The following is a 24,421-nucleotide window of genomic DNA, read 5'->3' on the forward strand; positions in this document are numbered from 1 at the left end:
CACTCCTGTTCTCACAACCAAGAAAAAAAAGCTGAACTAACTGAAAATCAACAACCCTTCCTAGGTGCTTCAGAGAATTGAGGTGACAGGGCAAACTGCTACCACAAAAACGGGAGAGACAGGCAGAACAGAATCATGGCTTACTAAGGAGCAAAAAATACTGGAACCAGCCCTTGATAGGGATACTTAAAGGGCAATTAACTAATTGCTAGAAACTGAAATTGGACTAGACTGAGAGATTAAAAACACTTCTGGGGACCTAGACTTAAGAGGTCCCCCACATTTTTGTGAGTTTTACCTCCAGGAGCCCTACAGGTCTTACTATAAAGATCAAAGAAAAATCTCAACCTTCTGTCAGGTAAAGGAGAAAGGTAGCCATTGTAAAATACACCCAGAGCATTCAGTTCTCAACAAAGGCCGGCCCTCAAGGAAAACTATTTGAAAGCCTAACCAGTGTGAGAAAAAAACAACCAACTCCAGCTGCTAACTTTGTTTCACCTAAGAGGAGAAAAAAGACAAATATTTGTGAAGGTCACACAGTCCAGGGAAACAAGCTCACTGAAAGACCGAGACCTAATAGGATTACAGAACACTTTCCCCCATTTTACCAACACATCAGTAGGGCTTCTATGTAATGATGGGATTACATCGGGAAGAACTACAAGCTCAGAGTATTTAAGAAGGAATTTCTAAGGAAACCCAAAGATAAGGACATCAGAGGAAATTTTAGTCTCTGACATCTACAGCTATAGCAAACTAGAAACACAGCCTAACTCCCAGCCAGATAAAGATAAACCTCAGTTGCTTTTACGTAGTATATCATGTCTGACTTTCTAAAAAAAATTTACAAAGCATGCTAAAAGGCAAAAAATACAGTCTAAAGAGACAAATCAAGCATCAGAGCCAGACTCACATGTGGCAGAAGTTTTAGAATTATCAAACTGGGAATTTAAAATAACTATGATTAATATGCTAAGGACTGTAATGGAAAAAGTGCACAACATGCAAGAACAGATGAGTAATGTAAGCAGAGAAATGACAACTAAGAATCAAAACAAAATGCTAGAAATAAAAAACTAACAGAAATGAAGAATGCCTTTGATGGGCTTACCAGTAAACTGGACACAACCAAGGAAAGAATCAGTGAATTTAAAAATAGGCCAATAGAAACATCCCAAACTGAAAAGCAAAGAGAAAAAAATGAGAAAAACAGACAATATCCAGATACAAAAGATGTAAAGAACCTCATGAGCATAGATGATAGTAAAATGTAATAAAATAATTAGGAAGAGAAAAGGTTTTAGTATTTATTACCTTTATTTTTAATATAATGTATTCAATTGTAATTTTAGATAATTTAATTTTTAATAATGGCTTGTTTAACATCCAGCTCACAAAACTGCTGAAAATTTAGCAAGTGGCTCTCGAAAGTAAGAACTGGCTCAGCCCACAACTGCTTGAAATAAAAGACTCGTTGAAAGTACCATATTAAGATTTAAATACTGTTTGCTAAGGTTCCATTATATGCTGAACACTGCTGAAGAGATTTACACACATTACCTCATTAATTCTCATAACTATGAAATAGATACCATCGCCACTTTTTTAAATTAAAAAACAGGCTTACTCTACCCAGTCAGGCACCCAGACTATGGCAAAACTAAGATTTGAGCCCAGGTCAGTGTTCTTTGTCTTCTGAAACTTAGAGTATAAAAGACTAGAGCAAGAAAAAGAGTAACTGGCACTTGATTCCTCCATTTTCCTGACTTTATTTAGCCCACTCCCACTCCATCTCTGCCATGAACCCATAAATGCTGTGCCTCCTTAGACAAAGGAAGTGTCAGTCATAGTAATTCTTCAGAACATCACCATGGTTACCAAACGCCACAATCCAGTGCTCCAGCCTGGACATTCCAGGAGACGACAGGGAAGGAGCTGAGATGGCCTTCTTCAACCTGTATCTATTGGGATATCAAAATTGCTTTCGGCACAAGAAAAGGCACACAACTGAAGAAACAAGTAAGAGTAATATAGAGTCAAGGGTTAGAAGGGCCACTTCTTAGCCATTTCTTTTATACTTTGGGTTAGAGATTTATCCCCCAAGATTAACAATTACACTAGTTAAAAGTATGGAGTAGGCAGAGTATCCATTCAGGTTCCCTCTCATCATTTAATATCCTTATTAAGATACCCAGTTTTTCAATCAAATAAATGTATTCATTTGCTCACTTAACCAGCATTTGTTAAGTACCAACGATGTGCCAGGCTTTCTGTTGATGACTTGGGTTACAAAGATAGATAGGATAAGGCCTCTGCCATAAAGTGGCTAACTACCAGCTGAAGTATGCAAACAAAAAATTTGCAATATAGTGTATGGTTAAATTAAATATGGAATGCTATGCAACCAAAAAGGAAATACCTGATAGTATCAGATTTGAAATGAGAATAGGAAGATCCTTTAGAGAAGACCTCACACATGAAATGCTCCCAGAGCTGAGTGTTAAAGGATGACTGGAATTCGCCAAGTAGATAAGAAGGTAATATAGCACAGACAAAGGAATAAATACTTGAGAGAGAGCCATATTAAGTGAACTCCCAAGTCCCTGAGTACAAATAAATGGTCAAGTAGATAGGTGCTGGAAAGCAGTCCTTGAATACTCGTGCTAGGCAGGGGCCAAGAAATTGAAGAATGCTGTTAGCTGTGCTAAGCATTTTAACTTTATAGGGAGCCATTGAAGGATTTTTAGTTGGCAGTGTGTAATTATCAGGTCTGTATTACATCCACAATGCCTAGCAGTACCTCACACATAATACAGGTTTCATAAATATTTGGGGGGTGAATGAAGAAGTAAATGATATTGAATGACTAACCAAAATAAGAACTTAGGGGAGGCATTGTAGAATATGTGACAATTGATTAAAGTCTTTAAAAAATGAATTGTTTGAAAGCACAGGAATGGAGGAGAAAGGGTATTCTGGGGAGAATGAAGAATACATGTAAAGGAAATTAAGTATAGACAGGTACTAAAGCAAAAGTTATATTGGGGTGAGAGATGGGGGTAAGTGATGGGGTGAGAGAGAAAGTATACAGCACAAAGCTAAGACTGAAAGACTGTAGGCCTCCATTGGGCACTCTCTGTCCCCTTTCTAATTCCATCAAAGAAGCTCTGTTTTACCTATCCAGCTTCCATGTAAGACCTGTACGAAGGGTCCAACTGATGGACCCTAGGAATCCCTTGATAGCTTACACCAGCCCTTCCCACTTGCCCTCACTCATCTGGGTTCCAGCATTATGCCATGGGGCCACTTTTGTCTCCAAATAAGAAACTCTTCATCTTCTCTCAGAGAAACACACTTGGCCTACCCCCAAAATTTCCCTTGTTCCATCCAGGCTAGACCTCTCCTGGCTGCTCCAACCCTGCCTGCCTCTACTAAATGGGACTTCTCACCATAAGAGAACTAAGCATCAAACCTGGTGTTTTCCTGCCCAGTTAGTCACTTAAACATTGGTGGACAAGATTTGGTACCAGTCCAAAGTGGCTTGAGTCTCATTTCTGATTAATTTCTTTGTAGGCTAGGTAAAGGAAAGACTTCCCTTTATGAAAACTGGAGTCCCCTGTGGGATGATAGGGAAGTATCCTGATATCATCTGCTTACCCAAGTTGCTTTCATTCCAGTGGCAGACTATCAGAAGCAGGAGGCTTGGCCAAACTGTTGGCCTAAAATAATAAGGTTAGAGGAAAGACTGAACATCAAATTTGCCACCCCTAACACCCTGCTTGCTTCCCCTACTGCTTTCCATTTTACACCCTCTGGTTACCTCTCAGGAATTGGACAGAGCAGGTCCACTTAATAAATTGTAATTAATCCCTAATTCTGTTGGCTCAAGCACTTAATAGCAACTATTTATTTAGCATGTACTATATTCAAGGCACTGTGCTGAGCACTCTACATGCATGATTCCACTTTACATGCATGATTCCACTTAATCCTCTCAACATTCCTGTGAGGTAGGTATTATTAGTCCCTTTTTACCAATCAGGAGATAGGCTCAGAGAGGTGAATTTATTTACCCAAAGTCACAGTGATAGAGCCAGAATTTGATTCCAAATTGTCAGACACCTATGCCTGTGCTCATTTTCAAGCAGTTACTTATGGGGACAAATGATACAGGTCTTCTGCTGTGAGCAGGCCACTGTACAAATGATTGCCTTTCTAGGAAAACCTATTAACCTCTAAACCCTGAAGTTCGAATGTTGGGTGGGCTTTACACAGAGTTATTCAATTCACTGTTCCCCGATAGGTGGTTTTCAAGATGTCCAGGCACCCACCATTCACTGGTGCTGAATGGTAACTTTTTGCTCAGCTAATGACTACAATTGTTGACTTGGGGACTCCTTTATGAAGTTGACACCTTGTAACCTTCTCCCATAATCCCTGGGCAACTTCCCAAGAGAGTCACAAGGTTGTACAACTTCACAGCAGTGTTCTGCAAGCACAGAAAAGAGTAACTGGGTAGGTGCCTTGTGATCTTTTTTTCCTCTCTCAAACACACACAGGCACGTGCATTACAGAATCATCATTGTGTGGTCCAACTATTATATGCAGGTACCAAAACAATAGGATTTATCTTCTCTCCTTAAAACTCAAACTTTCCTGGAGTTATTGGTTAAAATTCAATGCCAGGAGTTCAACCATATCTTATTTCTTCGAATAAAACGAGAAGTTTCATTTCTGGGACAAGAGTTTAGGCAACTCGTTGCCACTGATCCCATCTTTCCGGGAGGCATTTTGAAGTAAAAAATTTGACCATTGGACCCTGGAGTGTAGCTCACCTAATCAATACCCATAAACTCCTAACCACCAACTGGGGATCCCCAGTATAAACCTGCCACTAGAAATCAGGCTAGCAAGCTTGGACCAATTAATAACTGGTATATAATGAAAGTTGAATGTAATCACAGTAGAATCTCTCTTATCAGACAAATAGTTGGGTAGTTAATTTAAAGGAAGATTAAATTGTAAATTGGGAATCAATAAAAGATACATACCTTATATATTTTAGTTTCACTTAACATGTACATATATAATTGTATATTCACCAATTTTTTTGATACACAAGTGTGCCGATTCCGTTTCTTTGAAAATGTGTCTACTGATGATTTTTTCCCCTCGATGCATCAAATAAGCAAATTTTTGTATGATTTTTCTCAAATCTTTTCAGTTATCTCCCTCACATCTAATCAATAGGAATATTTAAAAGTTACCTTTTTACTTCTTTTTCAAACTAATATTAAATGTAAAGGATCGTGTCCAAAAGGCATATAATGAAAATTAAGTGTCCTGCTCCAGCCCTCTCACCTCCTCTCTCCAGAGACGATCATTTTCAACTATTTCAGTTGTTTCTCTTGGTACTCACCTTCATACTTCTAAAGAAAATGTTTATATACATGTATTGATTTATCCATTTTTAGTTATTATAGATTGCCTTCCTTTTATGACAGTTGAGAATATAGCTTTCTTATGCCATACCCTGCACTTCCCCTCTCCCAACCTAGTTTTTCAGGTATAGTTCTATCAGTTTTAGGTTTGTGGTAGGCAAAATTCTAAGAATGGCCCTCAATGAAACTTGCCCTCTTATAATCCCCTCCCCTCTGAGTGTGGGTGGAACCTCTGAATCTTATGCATAATACTCTAGTGATTGTTACCTTATTTAGAGAAAGGGAGATTATCCAAGTGGGCCTAATTTAACCACACAAACCCTTTAAAAACAGAGTGTTTTCTCCAACTAGTGGCAAAAGAGGAATTCAGAGATGAGAAGCACGAGAGGGATTTGATGCATCATTGCTGGCTTTGAAGAAAAAGGGGGCCACTTGCCAAGGAATGTGGGTGGCATGTAGGAGCTGGGAGTAGCCTGGCTGACAGCCAGCAGGGATTCAGTCCTATAACCACAAGAAACTGAATTCTGCCAACAAACTGAATGAGCCTGAAAATGCACTCTTCTGTAGAACCTGCTTGTAAGACCCCAGCCCAGCCAACATCCTGATTTCAGCTTTGTGAGACGAAGCAGAGAACCCAGTCAAGCCTGCACAGACTGCTGACTTACAGACTTATAAGATAATAAATGGATGTTGTTATAAGCCACCAAATTTGTGGTCATTTGTGATGCAGCAACAGAACACTAATACAAGTTTAAATCAATAGTCTTGCAGTCTTACAGATATGCAAAAATTGTTCACTACTAAGCCATATAATTTCACTGTGATAACTTTTCCTTTCTTGTTCAACTTTTTCTTTATCCTTAGAGTTAAGAATCACCACCATTTTTTCATTTACCTGGTTCTCCATGTAACTATTGTTATTTTTCCCCAAAAAATACTTCAACAATTCTGTCAAATGCTCAGTGATAATGTTTTTCCAATCACTCAAAACACAACAGATAATCTATCAATTCTATTTTTTTCCAAACCTACTCTAGTCTGGACTATTCACTCTCTAAGCCTGGTACTAGCTCTCGTCCTGGAACTTGCTTTTGCCTCTCTCCAAGGTTTTGCTTCCTGGAACTCATGTTTTCTGTCTTGATTTACTTCCTCGCTTTCCTGGAATATATCCTCAAATAGCTTTCTAAGAATGTGTAGGAAATATATTATTTGAGTCCAGAATGGTTTTTGTTTTATCCTCACACTTGTTTGTCAGTTTTCCGGATATGGAATTCCAGGTTGAAAATCATTTTCTGAGAATTTTGAAGGTATGTCTTTATTGGCTTCTGGCTTCCAGTTGGATTCCTTTGTGTGAGATTTATTTCACTCTGGAAGCTTTTAATTTTCTTTTTGTTCCCTAGTGTTCTGAAATTTCATAATGATGGAACTTGCTATAGGTCTTTTTTCATTCATTGTTGGTAGACAATCCATGAGCTTTTTCAACCTGGAAATTTGTACCCTTCATTTCTGAGAAAATGTATTTTATTAGTTCTTTATTAATTTAATTTATTCTCTATTTTCTCTATTCTCTCTTTTTTTTGGAACTTCCATTTGTCAGCTATAAAACCTCCTGAACTGATCCTCTAACTTATTCATCTTTCTCTGTATTTTCTTTGGGTTTTTAAATTTTTACTTTTGGGGAGATTCTTCAATTTTATCTTCCAACCTTCTGTGTTAATTATCTATTGCTGTGTAACAAATTACCCTAAAACACAGAGGCTTAAAACAACAAACATTTATTACCTCACAGTTTCTGTGAATCGGAATCCAGGAGCAGTTTCGCGAGGTGGTTCTGGCTCAGGACTTTTCCTGTGGTTGCAGGCGGCATGCCAGCAAGGGCTACAGTCATCCGGTGGCTGAACGCCTCAGTTCCCCTCATGCTGTTGACACAACACTTCAGTTTCTTACCACATGGGCCTTTCCATAATCTGCCAGTGTTCTCACCTGGCTCTGACTTTCCTCAAAGCAAGTGATCTGAGAAAGAGAGAAGGAAGACACAATGCCTTTTTATGACCTACTCTCAAAAGTGACTGTCACTTCCACTTTATTCTATTTGTTAGAAAAGAGTTACTAAATCTAGTCCACACACAAGGGGAGGGGAAATAAGCTCTACTTCTTGGAGGGAATATCAAAGAAGTTGTGGACATATGTGAAAACCACCACACCTTTTATCAGAACATTTTATTTTGGTTACTGTATTTTTAATTTCCAATGCCATTTTTGGTCCTCTGCTTTCCTTTTCTATATTTTCTCTCTTTTCTTCATGGATATTATACTTTAAGTTCTGTTCTGTCCCCTACATTAGCTCTGTCTCCTCAGGGCCCTTTTTCCTCTGAGTTTATTTTGGTCTCTATTTTTCTCATTGATGACTGGCATTAAATAACTGGTGATCATTGGGTCTCCGTTATAACTTAAGAAGGGGCAACGAAACAGCTGACTAGAAGCCTGTTGGGGGAGTTACCCACTGTAGGCTTCACTGGGAGCTTTTCTCTGGATCTCCACAATTTCTCCAGGGAAGAATTGTATAATTACTTCTCTAGGGGTTGGCTATATGCTTGTCTACCAGCATACTGGGACCAGGACAGGAGAAAGGGGGAATCAAGAGTCTCACCTTTGAGGATCTTGGTAATCATCAGACTTTTAGTCCTGCACCATATGCCAGCCCTCTCAGTGAATCCTGTCCAGGAATGTGGTGCCTTTTAGATTCAGTTCCTCCAAAGAAGACTCTCTTCTCCAGTTTTATTGCGATATGGTGGACATATAACATTGTGTAAGTTTAAGGTGTGCAGCATGTTGATTTCATACAATTATACTGTACTGCAAACTGATTACAACCATAGCCTTAGCTAATACCTCCGTCACGTCACATAATTACCATTTCTTTTTGATGGTAAGAACATTTAAGATCCAGTCTCTGTGCTCGCTTCGGCAGCACATATACTAAGATCCAGTCTCTTAGCACCTTTCAAGTATATTATATGGTATTATTGATTATAATCATTAGATCTCCAGCAGTTATTCATCTTATAGCTGGATGTTTGTACCGTTTGACCAACATCTTTCCATTCTCCCCAACTCCCAGCCGCTGGCAACCACCATTCTACTTTCTGTTTCTATGAGTTCAGCTTTTTTAGATTCCACGTATAAGTGGGATCATACAGATTTGTCTTATTCTGCCTTAATTTTTTCTCACTTAGCATAATGCCCTCAAGGTCCATCCATGTTGTTGCAAATGGCAAGATTTCCTTCTTTATCATGGCTGAATAATATTCCACTGTGTATGTGTGTGTGTATATATATGTATATATATGTATATATATATGTATATATATATATATGTGTATATATATATATATATATATATATATATATATATATATCTCACATCTTCTTTGTCTATTCATCCATGACAGGCACTTAGGTTTCCACATCTTAGTGATTGTGAATAATGCTGCAGTGAACATGCGAGTGAAGATATCTCTTTGAGATCCTGTTTTCATTTCCTTTTGATGGATACCCAGAAGTGGAACTGCTGGACAGAGAAATCTTTCATCTCCTTGTTGGGACAGGGTGGCCTGGTTGTGCCACATGCTCTGTAGACAGTTTTCAGTGACCACCTTCCTATTCTCAGACCTATTCTTTACTCCTACTTCTGTGGTACCTGTGACATTCTAAGCCTCTCAGGTGAATTAGCTCAATTCTAGATGTATCCTCCACTTCAGAAACTTAAATTAGAACTTTTCCATTTTGATAGGTTAGTTACCACCCCTCTATCCACTTTCCACTTTCCAAAAGATATTTCCACTGAAATATATCATCTGCTGTTGCAGCCTTGCTCTTTTTGCCCTTGGGTAATGCCACTATTCCACCATTGTTATTTTGATGTCATTTAGCAAACTTATGGAATTTGTTTAGAAAATAAGTTTATATGATCAATTAATTATTTTAAAAACTTCTTTGGTAATATAATTGTAAAATTATAGAAAAGTTGTAAGTCTAGTACAAAAAAATTCCCTATACTCTCTACCCAAATTAGTCAATTATTGATATTTGGCCACATTTGCTTTCCCTCTGTCTGTCTGTCTGTCTCTCTCTCTCTCTCTCTCTGTCTCTCTCTCTCTCTCTGTCTCTCTCTATATATTTTTTTTTCTCAACTACTTGAGAATAAATTGCTTCTTATTATATCCAATTATATTTTAGTTTGTATTTCCTAAGAATAAGAACATTTCCTTAGATGACAACCCACAATATAGGTATCAAACTCAGCACATTTTAACACCAATACAATACTGTTATCTAATTAGCTATTGTCTATATTCCAGTTTTGTTCATTGTCCCATTAATGTCCTTTACAGCAAAAATTTTCCTTCCAGGATGCAATTAAAGATCAAGCATAGCATTTACTTAGCATGCCTGTTTAGTCACTTTTAATCTGGAACAATGCCTCTGCCTGCCTTTGTGTTTTATGACATTGACATCTTAATAGTATGGGCAAGACATTTTGTAGAATTTTCCTTAATTTGGATTTGTCTGAGGTTTCTCATGTTTAGGTTTAAATATTTTTGTAAGAAATAGGCAATATTATGTCTTCAGTACATCACATCAGGAGGCTCATGATGACATTTTATCCAATTATTGGTGATTTTAACTTTGACCATTTGATGAAGGTCGTGTTTGCCACTCTTCTCCACTGTCAAGTTACTGTTTTTGTTTTGTAATTAATAATAATCTCCAGGAAAATACTTTGAAAAAATGTAAATACGCTATTCTTCTTATACCCACTAGTTTTAGCATCTATTGATGGGTCTGCATGAATCAGTTATTTCTATAATAGTTGCAAAATGGTAACTTTCTAACATCCATTTTAACTTAAAGTTCACCATAATTTTTAAAGACTTATTGAATTTTTCCAAAATATTTAACTGAGTTTTTATAAAAACCAGTTCTTTTTTGTTTTTGTAACACATATTCCATTAGTTTAAATACTATTTCGTTAAAGTACAAAATTGCAATCAAAAAGTAAAACCAGCATAAATTATTTGGAGAAGAAAAACAACTGGCTCTTGGTAAGCATATGATTCAACTTGAGCAAGCAGAAGTATGCAGAGATGCTACAGAGTAGCTCTCCGCTGCAACTGGAGTCTTGCAGGTATCTGTTAATATTTCACAGCAAATGGAGAATGTTAATCAATCCAGCAAACCTCTTAAATGGAGCTTCTGTAGGAGCGTTTCTACTGTAAATAATATTAAGCTATTCATATTTAATGTTCTAAAATACACCAAGAAACTAGACCCACAGTTCCTGACTCTATGCAACTAGACTCTATGCCCCCTGCAACTAGAAACCACAACTGGACCTGGAGCTGAGCAGCGCCCTACACAACTAAGACTGAAAGGACAACAATTTGAAGCTGAACGGCACCCTCCACAACTAAGACTGAAAGGACAACAATTTGAAGCTGAACGGCACCCTCCACAACTAAGATTGAAAGGACAACAACTTGACTTGGAAAAAAGGCCTGGAAGTACACAGTGTTCCCCAATAAAGTCCTGTTCCCCTTCCCCAATAAAATCTTTAAAAACAATTAACTCAAAATCATAGATATAAATCTAAGAGCTAAAACTTTAAAACTCTTAGAAGAAAAATTTTAATAACTTTGGATTAGGCAATGGTTTCTAAGATATGACACAAAAAACATAAGCAACAGACTGAAAGCTAGATGAATTGGATTTCATCAAAATTAAAAAAGTTTTTTTAATGTTTGGATTATAAAACAGATTTAAAATAAATTGTATAAACTCTTATTAAATTGATAATCATAGAAAATTAAAGTTGTTAAACAGTTGCATGAAACAAGGCTGTGGGCCCAGCCTTGTATCCATAATTTTGATAGGAAATTTTTTCAAATATTTCAGACAGATAAAAAACCACAGAAAACAAAGAAAATAATTGATTAATTTTATAAAACTTACACAAAACTGATAAAATGACAAAACAATACAGAATATAATACAAAAGAGGAACCTACAGACCAATGTAAATATAAATGGACAAATTCTACCAGCAGGTCAGATTTAAGAATATATTAAAGACAATCATCTACCATCAAGTATGTTTATTCCAGGAATACAATGATGACAATATTAGGGAATAGATTAATAAAATATATCACATCTATAAGTCAAATTATAAAGATTCATACATGGGCAGCTGGTTGGATCAGTGGTTAGAGCGCAGTGCTCATAACACCAAGGTCACCGGTTCAATTCCCACATGGGCCAGTGACCTGTGCCCTCCACAGCTAGATTGAAAACAATGACTTGACATGGAGCTGATGGGTCCTGGAAAAACACACTGTTCCCCAATATTCCCCAATAAGAAAAAAACAAAAAGATACATACAGCTCTCTCCCTGGAAATTAAAAAGACATATTTTTAAAAAACACTTTGTAAAATAAAAGGATATTCCTTACCATAATAAAGACCTCCCACCTCATATCATACACAAAAATAAATTCCAGATGGATTAAAAAGCTAAACATATAAAACAAAACTACAGAAATATTAGAGGAAAATATAGAATATTTTTACAGTCAGGGTGGCTTTGGATAACTTTCCCTATAGAACATAAAGCCCAGAAGCCTAATAGAAAAGATTGACAATGTTTACTAAGTGAAAAATTATAAATTGTATATCAGAAGACATTATAAAGTTAAAAGGCAAGATACTGAGAGAAAATATTTGCCATATATAGATGTGTGTATGTGTTTAAACACACACATACAGAGGGTGCCAAAAAATGTATACACATTTTAAGAAAGAAAAAAACTGTATTAAAATTGTACTACAACGAATGACGCTCGCATTCATTTGCTTAACACCATCTTTTGAGGAAACGTCATACAACACATTGCTCCCGTAATTCAATTCAACTTCTAAAAGTAACATGTAGATAAGATCTCTTAAAATGTATACATTTTTTGCACCCTCTGTATATATTCATATGTATAATTCATATATATAATCAGAATATATAAAAAGCTCCTAAATAAGACACCAATCCAGACTCCCCTCCTCATCCAATATCAGATGTTTATTTATAGGGAACCAATTGTGACAGGCACAGAGTTAGGCACTGGAAATACAACAGTGATTAACAGAAAATAAATAAATAAATAAACAAGATATTCACAGATTGTATTGTAACAAGTGCTGGGAAGGAAATAAGGGGGCAAAACAATAAATCAGAAGTTACAAATTGCTGGCCAGAGGGTTAGATACAGCCTGCAGAGTGCTTTTTTAAAATTTTGGGCCAATATTTAAAAATCAGAAGATTTTTATGTAACACCCACACTTTTGACTTCTCTTTAAAAATTAGAACTGACCACACTGGCCCTAAATACCCAGAGGACCACAAACAGCCAGAGCAAAGTAGCAGTTGCCTCTGTAGGTGAGACAGCTTTCTTACTCAGTTTGCTTTACTCATTATCATCTTCCTGGCTCTTATTGGCAACTGAGTTTGCTGATCACCATGATGGAAGGCCTAATTTAGACAGAGTGATCAAGGACGTAATATTTGAGCAACACCCTTAAGAATGAGAACAAGCCAGGCATGTGTCGCACTGAGGCAAGAGCTTCACCTTCATAAGAGCAAATTTCAAAATCTAGAAGCAGTTCAAGGCCAAAACTATAGTGAATCACCTCTAGCTCCCCTTTTGATCACAGACTGCTTCCACTGCATCCCAACCAGAAGCCTATAATTCATCTCCCACTTGTGACAAGCCATTTAATTGTGCACACCCAAAATATCTATGTACTCTGCCCATCATCTATGACCTCATAACAAAAAGAACCTTAGAACAATATTTCCAATCCTACCCTTTCCACAAAGACATTCAGGCAACTTGGTTACCCTCTGCCAAGTTTGTCTTCAACCACGTCATTCAGACTTCCACCTGAAAATTCCACTCAACAGGAATGAGGAACATAATGGGGAACTTGTCTCCTACCTTTTTATTACTTCAGAACTGGTTTGGGAAATTCACAAGGAGGGTGGGAAGATTATGGATAAAAGACAGCATTCTACTTGGCTCCTAGCAAGCCACATCCACCTGGCTTACCCCAGTCTTCCTAATCCCAATTTCTATATTTATTAATTCAAGGAACCCACAGTTCCTGACTCTATGTTCACCTTTAGTTCCACAGCCCAAATGATCTTGCAAGACTCTTATTTGTAATCCATGCTTGTCTTCAGAATGATGCTTGGTCCCATTCTCTTTCTGGCTGGTTTCACCTTGTTAACACATTCACTCAAGTGATTTGACCCTTTTCTGTCTACAGCACTGGCACTCCCACCTGTTCCCCATGCTCAGATCAAGCGCACTCTTACCTGGCCCATCAGCTAAAGCTTTACCAGTAACCATAAAATGAACCTGTTAATATTAACACTTTTCATTATTAACACTCTTACTATAATGATATTTTTAAGTCATTTACAATTTTTCTTTGAAGGAAGATAAGGGTTTTTTCTTCTTCTAGTAGGTGTGAGGGTATTAACATTTGACTCAGAAAAGCCCACTCAAGCTTTCCTTATTACAGTCACAGTGAAAACTCACAGAGGTGAGTCAGCACATGTAACCAAATATTCTGCCATTCCCGCCTCCTTCCTTTCTTTTTCCCCTGATAAAGAACCAAAATAGAAAAACCAAAATAGGAGAACTGGGGTGTGGGGAGCGTACTCTCTCTGGTCTATCCTCGATTTCAGAAAGTCAGTTTTATCAGGTACCCAAAGTTGTTCAGATTCAGGCGCTAAATCACACTAAGCAAGTTCAGAATGCCTCAGTTTCCTCACCTATAAATGGAGATAATAATGCCTTTCTTATAGATGTGTTGTGGAGATTAAATAAAGTAATGTATGTAATACACCTATGACCTCGCACATAAAACTGTACAACAGATGACTGGAGGAAACTTTATAAACCATAATATATAAATTACTATTTACATGTGGAATATATACCTTTCCTATGACTGGAATATCTTTGTCCAATTCTCAAGACAACTTGCCAGGATAAACCTGGAAAGCAATATTTTTAACCATGAGATTCCTTGAGAAGCAAACTATGCTGGCTGGCTTCAAAGGATATTTCATCCAGACCCTGAAGAGCCTGGTGACCATAGCTGCCCACAGAAGAGCACCTGTGACCAGTGCCCAGAACTCTCATGTCCACCGATGAGTAGATTCCTGCCCATCCCAGATTCACCCTTCCCGATCCTAACATGGGTGGCCCCTGCAGGTTCAGCCCAGCCTCCAGAGTTTGTTCACCTTATGCCCTGGTCTCTTGAGTATCTAAGCTTTCCCTTCTTTATCCTGCCCAGGGGAGCATGGCCCTCTATCTGTCCTTTCTTTTGCTGAATCTCTCACCACCTGCTTTGAACCCTGCTTTCCCATCTACTCTCAGCTTCTTGCCTGGACACTTCCTTTGGTCCAGGAGTGTTTTGGTGCTGATTTCAGACAAATTCCTGCTTATCTGGCCCTTTCCTGAGACAACTCCCTCACCTGGTTATATGAAAACGTCAGGTCAAACCAGACTGCATCATAACACTCAGGACCTTGCTCACTGACAGGAGATTCAGAGGCAAATCAATTTGGAGGGGAGGGGGCAGGAGAGATTGTGCTTGTTCTTGTCTTAAGAAAAAGACTGCCAGATGCTCCAGCAACTGCCCTCTATCCACAGACACAATGACCTCCAAGCTCTGCACATCCAAAGGGGCGCATGCCATCTCCCTCCACTGCTGCCTTATTCTTCCTCTGCCCAGAGGAACTCACTAACTAGTCCTGAGTTGTTCTCACTTCCACGCTGTAAAGGAATCTCTTCAAAGAAAAAGTCTCAAGTCTTTGTAAAAAGTGAGCACATCTTATGTGCATTATCGTTTTCTGGATCCTGTCAAAGGATGTAATAGACGGTTTTCCCACCCTGGCTGGAACGTCCTCTGCCTGATCACTAGGTGTCCCAACCTCTCTGAGCTGCCTGTTGACGGTGACTCACTCACCTGTTAGAAGACAGCCAGGAATGCCATCCTTAGGCTCCAGCAGAGGGCACTGTGGTCCTGGCTTTTCAAACAGGAGCAAGAATTCAGCCAAGCATGAATTGGCCAAAGCCTCTGAGACTATGCCTTTCAAAGGGATAGAACCACTGTAGTTATAAAAATGTGTCTTAGAAACCCATGTGTCGTATAGGTACTACAGACCACCATCCCCTAGCCACCTAAAACTAGCGGGGAGAAGGTACTCAAGCTACTCATAGCTGCAATCCGCCAAAGCCGAGGTAGTGGGCACCTCCAAAGTGGGGTGACTGTACTGCAGCAGACAGGCCACTTTTCCCCACAGGGCTCAGCCTCTCCCCACTGGTCTTCCCCGCTGGGACTGGTCCAATCCATTGCACAGTGCCCACCAGGTACCAATCCTCTCTGCTCCCCCGATGCTGGCCTAGGAAATGACATCCCACATTTCACTGGGACTCAGGGCGACAGGACTCTTCTGCCTGTGGGTCACTGTAAAGATATCATGGCCCCTCCCAACTCAAGTCTGATCGAGAGTGAGCAGACACACTTGACAGAACCCCCATTGAACCGTAACAAGGGAGCCCATCAAGTGGCTAGTCCAGGGCCGGCCGGGGGCCCAGGCGGTTAGAGCTCCATGCTCCTAACTCCGAAGGCTACTGGTTCCATTCCCACATGGGCCAGTGGGCTCTCAACCACAAGGTTGCCAGTTCAACTCCTCGAGTCCCGCAAGGGATGGTGGGCAGCGTCCCCTGCAACTAAGATTGAACAGGGCACCTTGAGTCGAGCTGCCGCCGAGCTCCCAGATGGCTCAGTTGGTTGGAGCACATCCTCTCAACCACAAGGTTGCCGGTTCAACTCCCGCAAGGGATGATGGGCTGCGCCCCCTGCAACTAGCAACGGCTACTGGACCTGGAGCTGAGCTGCGCCCTCCACAACTAAGATTGAAAGGACAACAACTTGACTTGGAAAAAAGTCCTGGAAGTACACACTGTTCCCCAATAAAGTCCTGTTTCCCTTCCCCAATAAAATCTTTTTAAAAAAAAGAGGCTAGTCCATGTTTTCCCTTAGTCTTTGGTCTCTCCTGGATGTTCTGATTAGATTATTTCAAGAGCCAGTCTGGTGTGGTGGTTAACAGCGTAGGCTCTGGAGCCAAACTGCTTGGGTTAAACTCATGTCTGCCATATGCTAGTTATGTGACATTGGGAAAATTACTAAACTTCTCTGGGCCTCTGTTTCTCCATATTTAAAATAAGATAATCATAGTACCTACATTTCATAGTTGTACCGAGCTCATCCACTACAGCTGTAGTTATCTCCAGAAGATCCATGAAGTCCATTTTATGTCCTCCGTTATCTCATGCCCCATCCGCTTCCCCTGTGTTCAGGGTCCTGAACAAGTGCACCACTTTGAGGAAGAAATGTTTGGACATGGAGGTGAAGAAACTCCCCCACATGTGAAATGTGCCCTGAGGATTGGGCTCATGCACCTGTCCACTTCCTCCCAAGGCGCTGGCAATTTCTTTATATCAAGGAAGAAAATAAGTGCAAGACAGCCTTCCAAACACATGTCAGCCAATTTCAATCCATCTTAATGCCCCAGCCAATCGAAAGGGATCAATGCCCAGCATTGGGTATGACCTCCTAGACAAGAGTCATTTTTTTATGTATGATACCACAACATTTCTCAAAGCTGCTCTTGTATGATTTTCTAGTCAGGGTGGTACTACTCTGCTACTACCAAGTTCAGGACAACTGCAAATAACTTGTGTTAGGTATCATCACCACTATGTACTAAGCGTCTGGAATAGGCAGGCAAGTACCCTAATCTCGTGTCAGAATTCTGGGAGCCACTGAAGCATATGCATTCTTAAAATTCTTCAACCTGAAAATATTGTGGCCTATCAGCCCCAGTTCCAACTAAGACACAATGGGCAAATTTGGGATGACCTAGTATCCCTGGGAAGACTATAATATCGAGAAATCTGCAACATTAATTTGAATAAGTTTAAGATCCACCTAAGTACTTTTGCACCATCCCAGATGTGCTTCACGGTCCATTCAAAGCATTAAATGGAACTATGGCAACTCCCAATTTATGGCCCAATTCTAGAAGAAGCTGTCCAGGGCACTTCATATCTATTTACTCCCCAAAACCATATAGAGCATGGTATTAACTGGGCAAATGAAGAACCTCTGTTGTACCATCCAGCAACAAAACAATGGATTCTACTCCTTTGCCACAGCTCATTGCATCCCTCTACCCAAAACATGCCCTTTCACAGAGGCTGTGGCATGATTCTTACCTACCCCCTCACCACACATCACCTCAGGTAGCTTTCAAACCAGAAAGTTTGGGAAAGCTATTGGTTACCAAAAATATCTTCCAGCTTGCCAAAAACTGATGTAAGGAGTATGCTAACCAGTGCTTGATTCAGGAGGAAGCCATCTTAGTGGCTGATACTGTCCAGCCACCTCCAAGCACACAGCAACCATCCATATGGGAAGCCAGGAACCTGCTACTTAGAAACTGTGATAATAGAGAAGACCGTCTGGCTGTACCCTAAGGACAATCAGTCGGAGCCTCACGTCCAGATAATGAGCTCCCACTGTCACCTGCACTCAGACCAATAATTCTTCACAGTCCAGATCCCACTGCCCACTAGGAATATGTGCTTGCTTTTTCCTCGGTCTACATCTACTTGACCACGAACACTCTGCCACCCCCTATTTGCCCAAAGTCAAACAGCTGAACTCAAGTGACACTGCCTCCAGGAACTAGCCGATCTCATTGCTGCAACCTGTGCTGAAGTACAGACCAGCCCCCTTGTTCCAGCCAGGCTTCCAGAACGCTATACTCTGTTGCCTCTCCAAGTCCTCAACTGTCTGGAGAGGGAAAGGATTCAAATAGTGCCTTCTCACTCTGGCAGGATCTTTATCTCAGAGGATATTAAAGAAGATTTCCATTGGAGTGCAAAATGGAGGGAGGAGGGACAGAGATGGTGAATGAGTGGCAACAAGCCAGGAAGAAGGGGAAAAGCTGGAGCTGAGGAAGAACTCCAGAAAAGAAGTGGCATCTTCACCCTCCATCAGAGGTGAGGCAGTGATCACAACCATTTCCAGAGAGAACAGCCAACTTTCACCTAGTTCCTGACAGCCCAGGATTTGGAGATACAAGCCAAATCCTATTTAAGCAGAACATGAATTTATTTAAAGAATATTGGTGGGATTACACCAAACAAAAAAGCCTCTGCATAGCAAATGAACAACAAAATGAAAAGACAACCCACAGATAGGAGAAAATATTTGCAAACCATGTATTTGATAAAGGGTTAATGTTCAAAATGTATAAGAAGACCTCTTATAACTCAACAGTAAAAAAATTTTTTTTTTATTAAAAAATAGGCAAAGGAACTGGAAGACATTTCTCCAAAGAAAACACACAAATGGCCAACAGACACATGAAAAGATGCTCAACAGCACTAATCAGCAGGGAAATGCAAATTAAAACCACAATGAGATATCCCCTCACACATGTTAAAGTGGTTATTATCAAAAACAAAACAAAACAAAGCAGAAGATAACAAGGGTTGGTTGTTGAAGATGTGGAGAAAAGGGAACTCTTGTATACTGTCCGTGGGAATGTAAATTGGTACAGCCACTATGGAAAACGCTATGGAAGTTTCTCCAAAAATTAAAAACAGAACTCCCTTATGATCCAGCAATTCCATTTCTGTGCATATACTCAGAGGGATTGAAATCAGTATCTCAAATAAAAAAATAAAATAAAATAAAATAAATTTAAAAAAAGAATAAACATTTCCGTATTTTCTGCAATAAACTTATATTACTTTAAAAAAAAGAAATCAGTATCTCAAATTAATATCTGTACTTTCATATGCAGCATCATTCTTGATAACCAAGATATGGAAGCAACATAAACATCCATAACCCACGACTGGATAAAGAAAATGTGGTATATGTATACAGTGGAACATTATTCAGCTTTAAAAAAAAAAAGGAAATCCTATCATTTGCAACATGAACCTGAAGACATTATGCTAAGTGAAATAAGCCAGACACAGAAAGACAAATACTACATGATATCACTTACATGAGGAACCAAACATAACCAAACTCATAGAGGCAGAGAATAGAATGCCAGTGGCCAGAGGCTTGATGGGAGGGGATAACGGGGAGGTATTAGCCAAAAGGTACAAGTTTCGGATGAATAAGTCCTGGAGATCTACTGTACAGCGTAGAGCCTATAGTTAATACTGTATTATATACTTAAAGATTTGCTAAGAGGTTAAATCTTATGTGAAATGTTCTTATCACAAAATAACTAATAGTAACAATAAATAAAGAGGGTGGGGTGAAATCTTTGGAAGGGATGGATCTGTTTATGGCATAGATTATGGTGACGGTTTCACAGGTGTGTACTTATCTCCAAACTCATTAAGTTGTATAGTATATTCAATATGTGCAACTTTTTATATGTCAGTTATACAATAGTTTTCAAAAATATTGGGAAGCTCATAAAAGCTGTAGAGAGAACAGAGAAGCAAGCTTGGTGGACAGTGACCAGAAACAACGTTCAGAACCATGCCCAGACCCGGCTGGCATGCAGCATGCACTGCTAAGGTGGGCACTGCTCGCGCCGAGGACAATGGGCCCTGGACGCTGCTACCGGAAACCAGTGCATCTTCACAGCTGCAATTTCCCATCAGCAGAAACCGGCGTTACATGGCCCTGCTTCTTTGCATCCTCATCTTCGGCTCACAATCTGGAAGCGATGCATTGATTGGCATGCCCAACACTCTTTGCCCAGGCCCTTGCTGCAAGAGACGCTGAGTATCTTAGTCTGTGCGGGCTGCCAGAACGCATACCATAGAGTGGGAGGCTTATAAACAACAGAGATGTATTTCTCACCGTTCTGGAGGCTGAAATCCAAGCTCAGGATGCCAGCGTGGTTAGGTGAGGGCCCTCCCCCGGGTCACAGCAGAAGGTGCAAGGGAGCTCTCTCTCAGGCTTCTTTTATACGGGCACTAATCCCATTCATGAGGGCTTTGCCCTCATGACCTAATCACCTCCCAAAGTCCCCACCTCCAAACACCGTCACCTTGGTCATTAAGTTTTCAGCATGAATTTTGGAGAGGACACAGACATTCGGACCATAGCAGGAGGTAAGGAAGATCTGTCTTAGCCTAGTGATATATAGGTTTTGCCTCAGAGGGGATTCCCAAACGCTCATTAGAATACTAGGGCTACACTATACTGCTTAGCTCTACCCCACCCTACCCTACCTTACTCTACATTAGCCCCATCCCGTCTCTCTGCACTTTACCTAGCATAATCAGGCTTCAAATCAATAGCAAGCTCTGAGACCAATCTAATGCTTCTAACACTTGCTACCTTGCTGCCTGAAACGCTCTCCCTGGTACTACCATGTCCCACAAACTCCTCCTTATCCTCCAAGACTTAGCTCAAACGTAACTTCCCCTATTAGACCAATTAAGGCTCTGCAAACATGCCAATCCCAGGAAACGAGTGTCCATCCATATAAGGGGCCTTTTCCACCTGCACTCATCCTGAGTATCTGTCAATATCTTGATTCCAGTAGGCCACACAACATCCAGGAGTCAGGGAGGAGCAAGAGAGTGGTGAAGGATATCTCATCATCACTGGGTTCTCCCTCCCTCCCCTCTGTCACGGGCATTGTGATCTGACCCCTGAGATCCCAAGAATCGAGAATCAGATGTGAGTGGCTAAGAGAGATCCCTGTCACATTCTTGGTTAGCATGGAGACTCAGAGAATCAAACAGCCCCATTTGCCAAGTACTTAGAGAAAGTCTGCTCTCGTTTCAGACCAGAAGGAACTGGTGCCCACGAGGCTTCCCCCGATTACCTTAGAAGATGGGAATTATTCCGTGCACCAGAATAGCCACAAAAGGTACCATGAAGCGGTACGGAAGGTGTTGTTAAAGACATGTAAGTATCTTGGAGTGGGCACCTTGCTAGGGGCAAACTACATGTGTCTGAGTTCCTAAAGAACGGCTGGGATGAGGTGGGGCATGGTTATAGGGCAGGAAATAAAAGCCAAGAAGGAAGTGAGAAGATGAGGGACAAAGTGGACCTGGATGGTGGAGTGAGCAAGATAAAATAAAAATTGAATCAGACATGGAAGCAGATTAGGTTTGAGTCCTAGTTCTGCCTCTTTTAAATGTCTCACATAGAGTGGTCACTTACCTTTATTAACCTGCTTTCTCATTCATTAAAAAACAAAACAACAAACAGAAAATGCCTGCTTTACCAATCTGACAGAATTGCTGTGAGGATCAAACCAAAAATAAGACAATTTAGGAAAATACTTGTATATTATTCTGTGCTGTACGTGTGAGGAGTTACGGTAAGACTGAGCACTAGCTTTGGAATTTGAACTGAGGTTAAACTCCAAACAAGTTGTGTGACCTTGGGCAAGTTCCTTTAACCACTTAACTTCTCTGGACCATCTGAAAATGGAAATAATACTCTAGCATTGTGTGAAAGTTAAAGAAACTTTAAAAAGCATCTAGGACAAACTACGAATACATGCGATAACTTGTAGGAATTTCCAGGGAATTATGCTATATAAAGAAAGCCAATCCCAAAAAGACCACATACTGTATGATGCCATTTATATAACATTCTTAAAATGACAAAATTATACAGAACAGATTGATTACCAAGGGCGGGCTGGGGGCTCAGGGTATGGCTATAAAAGGGCAACTCCAGGGTCCTGTAGTGATGGAACTGTTCTATAACAATCTGTTGATAACATGGCTATAATGGTTGTAACATGGGGCTGTAGTTTTGTAAGGTGTTACCATTGGGGAGACATGGGAGAAGGGTACACAGAACCTCTGTGTATCATTTCTTACGACTGTACGTGAATCTATAATTATCACAAAATTAAAGTTTAATTAAAAAAACTAAGATGCTTTCAGAAATTAAAGACATATGCATGAAGGAGTATCTAAGAGTTATTTCTAATAGCAAACCTTTTAAAAGATTGTCAATTAATATGAAAATAACTAAGTCAAAATGCAACGTCTACTCAACGGTATATTATGGATTTTTTTAAAAATAATGATTACAAAGACTATATAACCAGACTATTAAGATATAATAATTCTAAGTGTTCAAAATATACAAGTTTTATACACTGGTGTAATTAGATTTATCCAAATAGATTTATCCAAATAAAGAGTGAAAATACAAAAAAAACAACAACACATCTAAACTGGTCTGACATTATTTCAAAATTTTAAGAACAGCTAATACAACATTTAGAACATGATTGGCATTCGATAAATGGTATCTATTAGCAGTATGTAAACTTGAGCTGAGAGCATTGCTAAGTTTCAGAGATTTACCTGGTATGAATGAAGGAAGGAATTACTTCAGAAAGGAGGGAAGGGAATGAGGATGGTTAAGCCCCAGGGGTGAGGGAGGTGGGGGAGGAAATGAACCTGTGGACCCATCCTGTATATTTCCCAAGTGGGTTGACCACTTGTTTTTCCACTGTTCTAGCACTTGGGGAAAGCTCTCTTAGAGATGGGCTTAGTAGCAGCAGAAAGAACCAAGACTGATTCAGCTGACCATGAAGGGTGTGAAATGCTGGAATCCGGAAGTAAAGCTGGGTGTGGTGACCAAATTCCCAGGAATTCCCAGCACCTGGTCAGGCCCAGTTGCTACCGTGTTTCCTTCCCCGAAAATAAAACCAGGTCTTGTATTAATTTTTGCTCCAAAAGACGCATTAGGGCTTATGTTCAGGGGATGTCATCCTGAAAAAAATCATGCTAGGGCTTATTTTCCGGTTAGGTCTTATTTTCAGGAAAACCCAGTAGGTTGGGCTTGTGCTGCCCTGAGGCACAAAAGGGAGCAGAGAACTCAAAGAAATTGGCTAACCTGCCGTTCCCCAAACCATTCAGTTCCCAATCAGGTCTTCAGAGTCTCCTTGACTGAAGCTCAGAACGTCAGCTTCTGGAGGTCCCACGATCCAGGAGTGCGCCCAGAGGAAACCATGCCTTGGATACGCAGCCCTCGCCACTGCCTCATTAAAAGCCCAATGACCAGGTTAGGCTGGGAGGAGTGAGGTGGGGAGACCAAAGGAAGTACTACTCCACCTCCCTCACTTAAACCCTTAGAGACTATTTCACTCTACTGTTAGGGAATGGAAGAGGTGGTTTTGGTCTTACCAGGGAAAGCTGGCCCCAGAATCTGGGCAGTGGTGGCATCAAAGGAGTTAAAGATTTGTGTGTGTTTGTGTTTCGCCGTATGGACGTGACTTCTGAGCAGCACAAGAGTTGCCAGCATTCCTGTGGGAGTCCTGTGCTCCCTCCATCGCTGCCTCCCCGCCCCTCCAGCCGCCATCCATTGGCAGCAGGCCTACTTCCCATCACTACCCCTGCCCATTCTTCCCTGCGGCAGTCTTGGGAGCTATGTTTAAGGCCCCCCCCCATCACTACCTCCTACCCCCACCCCCACACACACATTCCAGCCTGGCCTGGCTGAACCTGAGACCCTCTTTTCCAGGTTTATGGATCACTCTATTCTCAATGACAGAAACTTCAGGCTGTATTGAACAGGATGTGTTTGCAGAATGACAAGAGGGGCTATGGAAGGAGGGCAAAGGAGGGGAAGAAGAAGGAGGTGTCCTGGTTCTGACGGCTGACCAATGGGAGGAGGGTATCAAGAAAGCAAAGTAAACAGACTGGACTGGAAGTCACTTGTATGCACTGAAAGGAGGGGGAGGGAAATCGTCCCAATGCCCAGATTCCTATGAGATCAGGTAGGTGAGTGAGTCTCGAAAGAGCCAGAACTTGATGTTTGGTTTG

General features: G+C 40.3%; 1 protein-coding gene across 1 annotated transcript; it reads left to right on the forward strand.

Annotated features, from left to right (window-relative positions):
• Positions 1-1,940: 1,940 nt before the first annotated feature.
• Positions 1,941-24,168, forward strand: SPMIP11 (sperm microtubule inner protein 11; the record flags this gene model as incomplete). Its single annotated transcript, XM_081060891.1, has 4 exons — positions 1,941-2,019; positions 21,411-21,533; positions 23,516-23,660; positions 24,120-24,168. 4 exons carry the CDS (start codon positions 1,941-1,943, stop codon positions 24,166-24,168), a joined length of 396 nt encoding a protein of 131 aa, XP_080917017.1.
• Between the last annotated feature and the right edge of the window lie 253 nt (positions 24,169-24,421).

Source organism: Rhinolophus hipposideros (assembly GCF_964194185.1).
Source record: "Rhinolophus hipposideros genome assembly, chromosome: 9".
NCBI lineage: Eukaryota > Metazoa > Chordata > Mammalia > Chiroptera > Rhinolophidae > Rhinolophus > Rhinolophus hipposideros.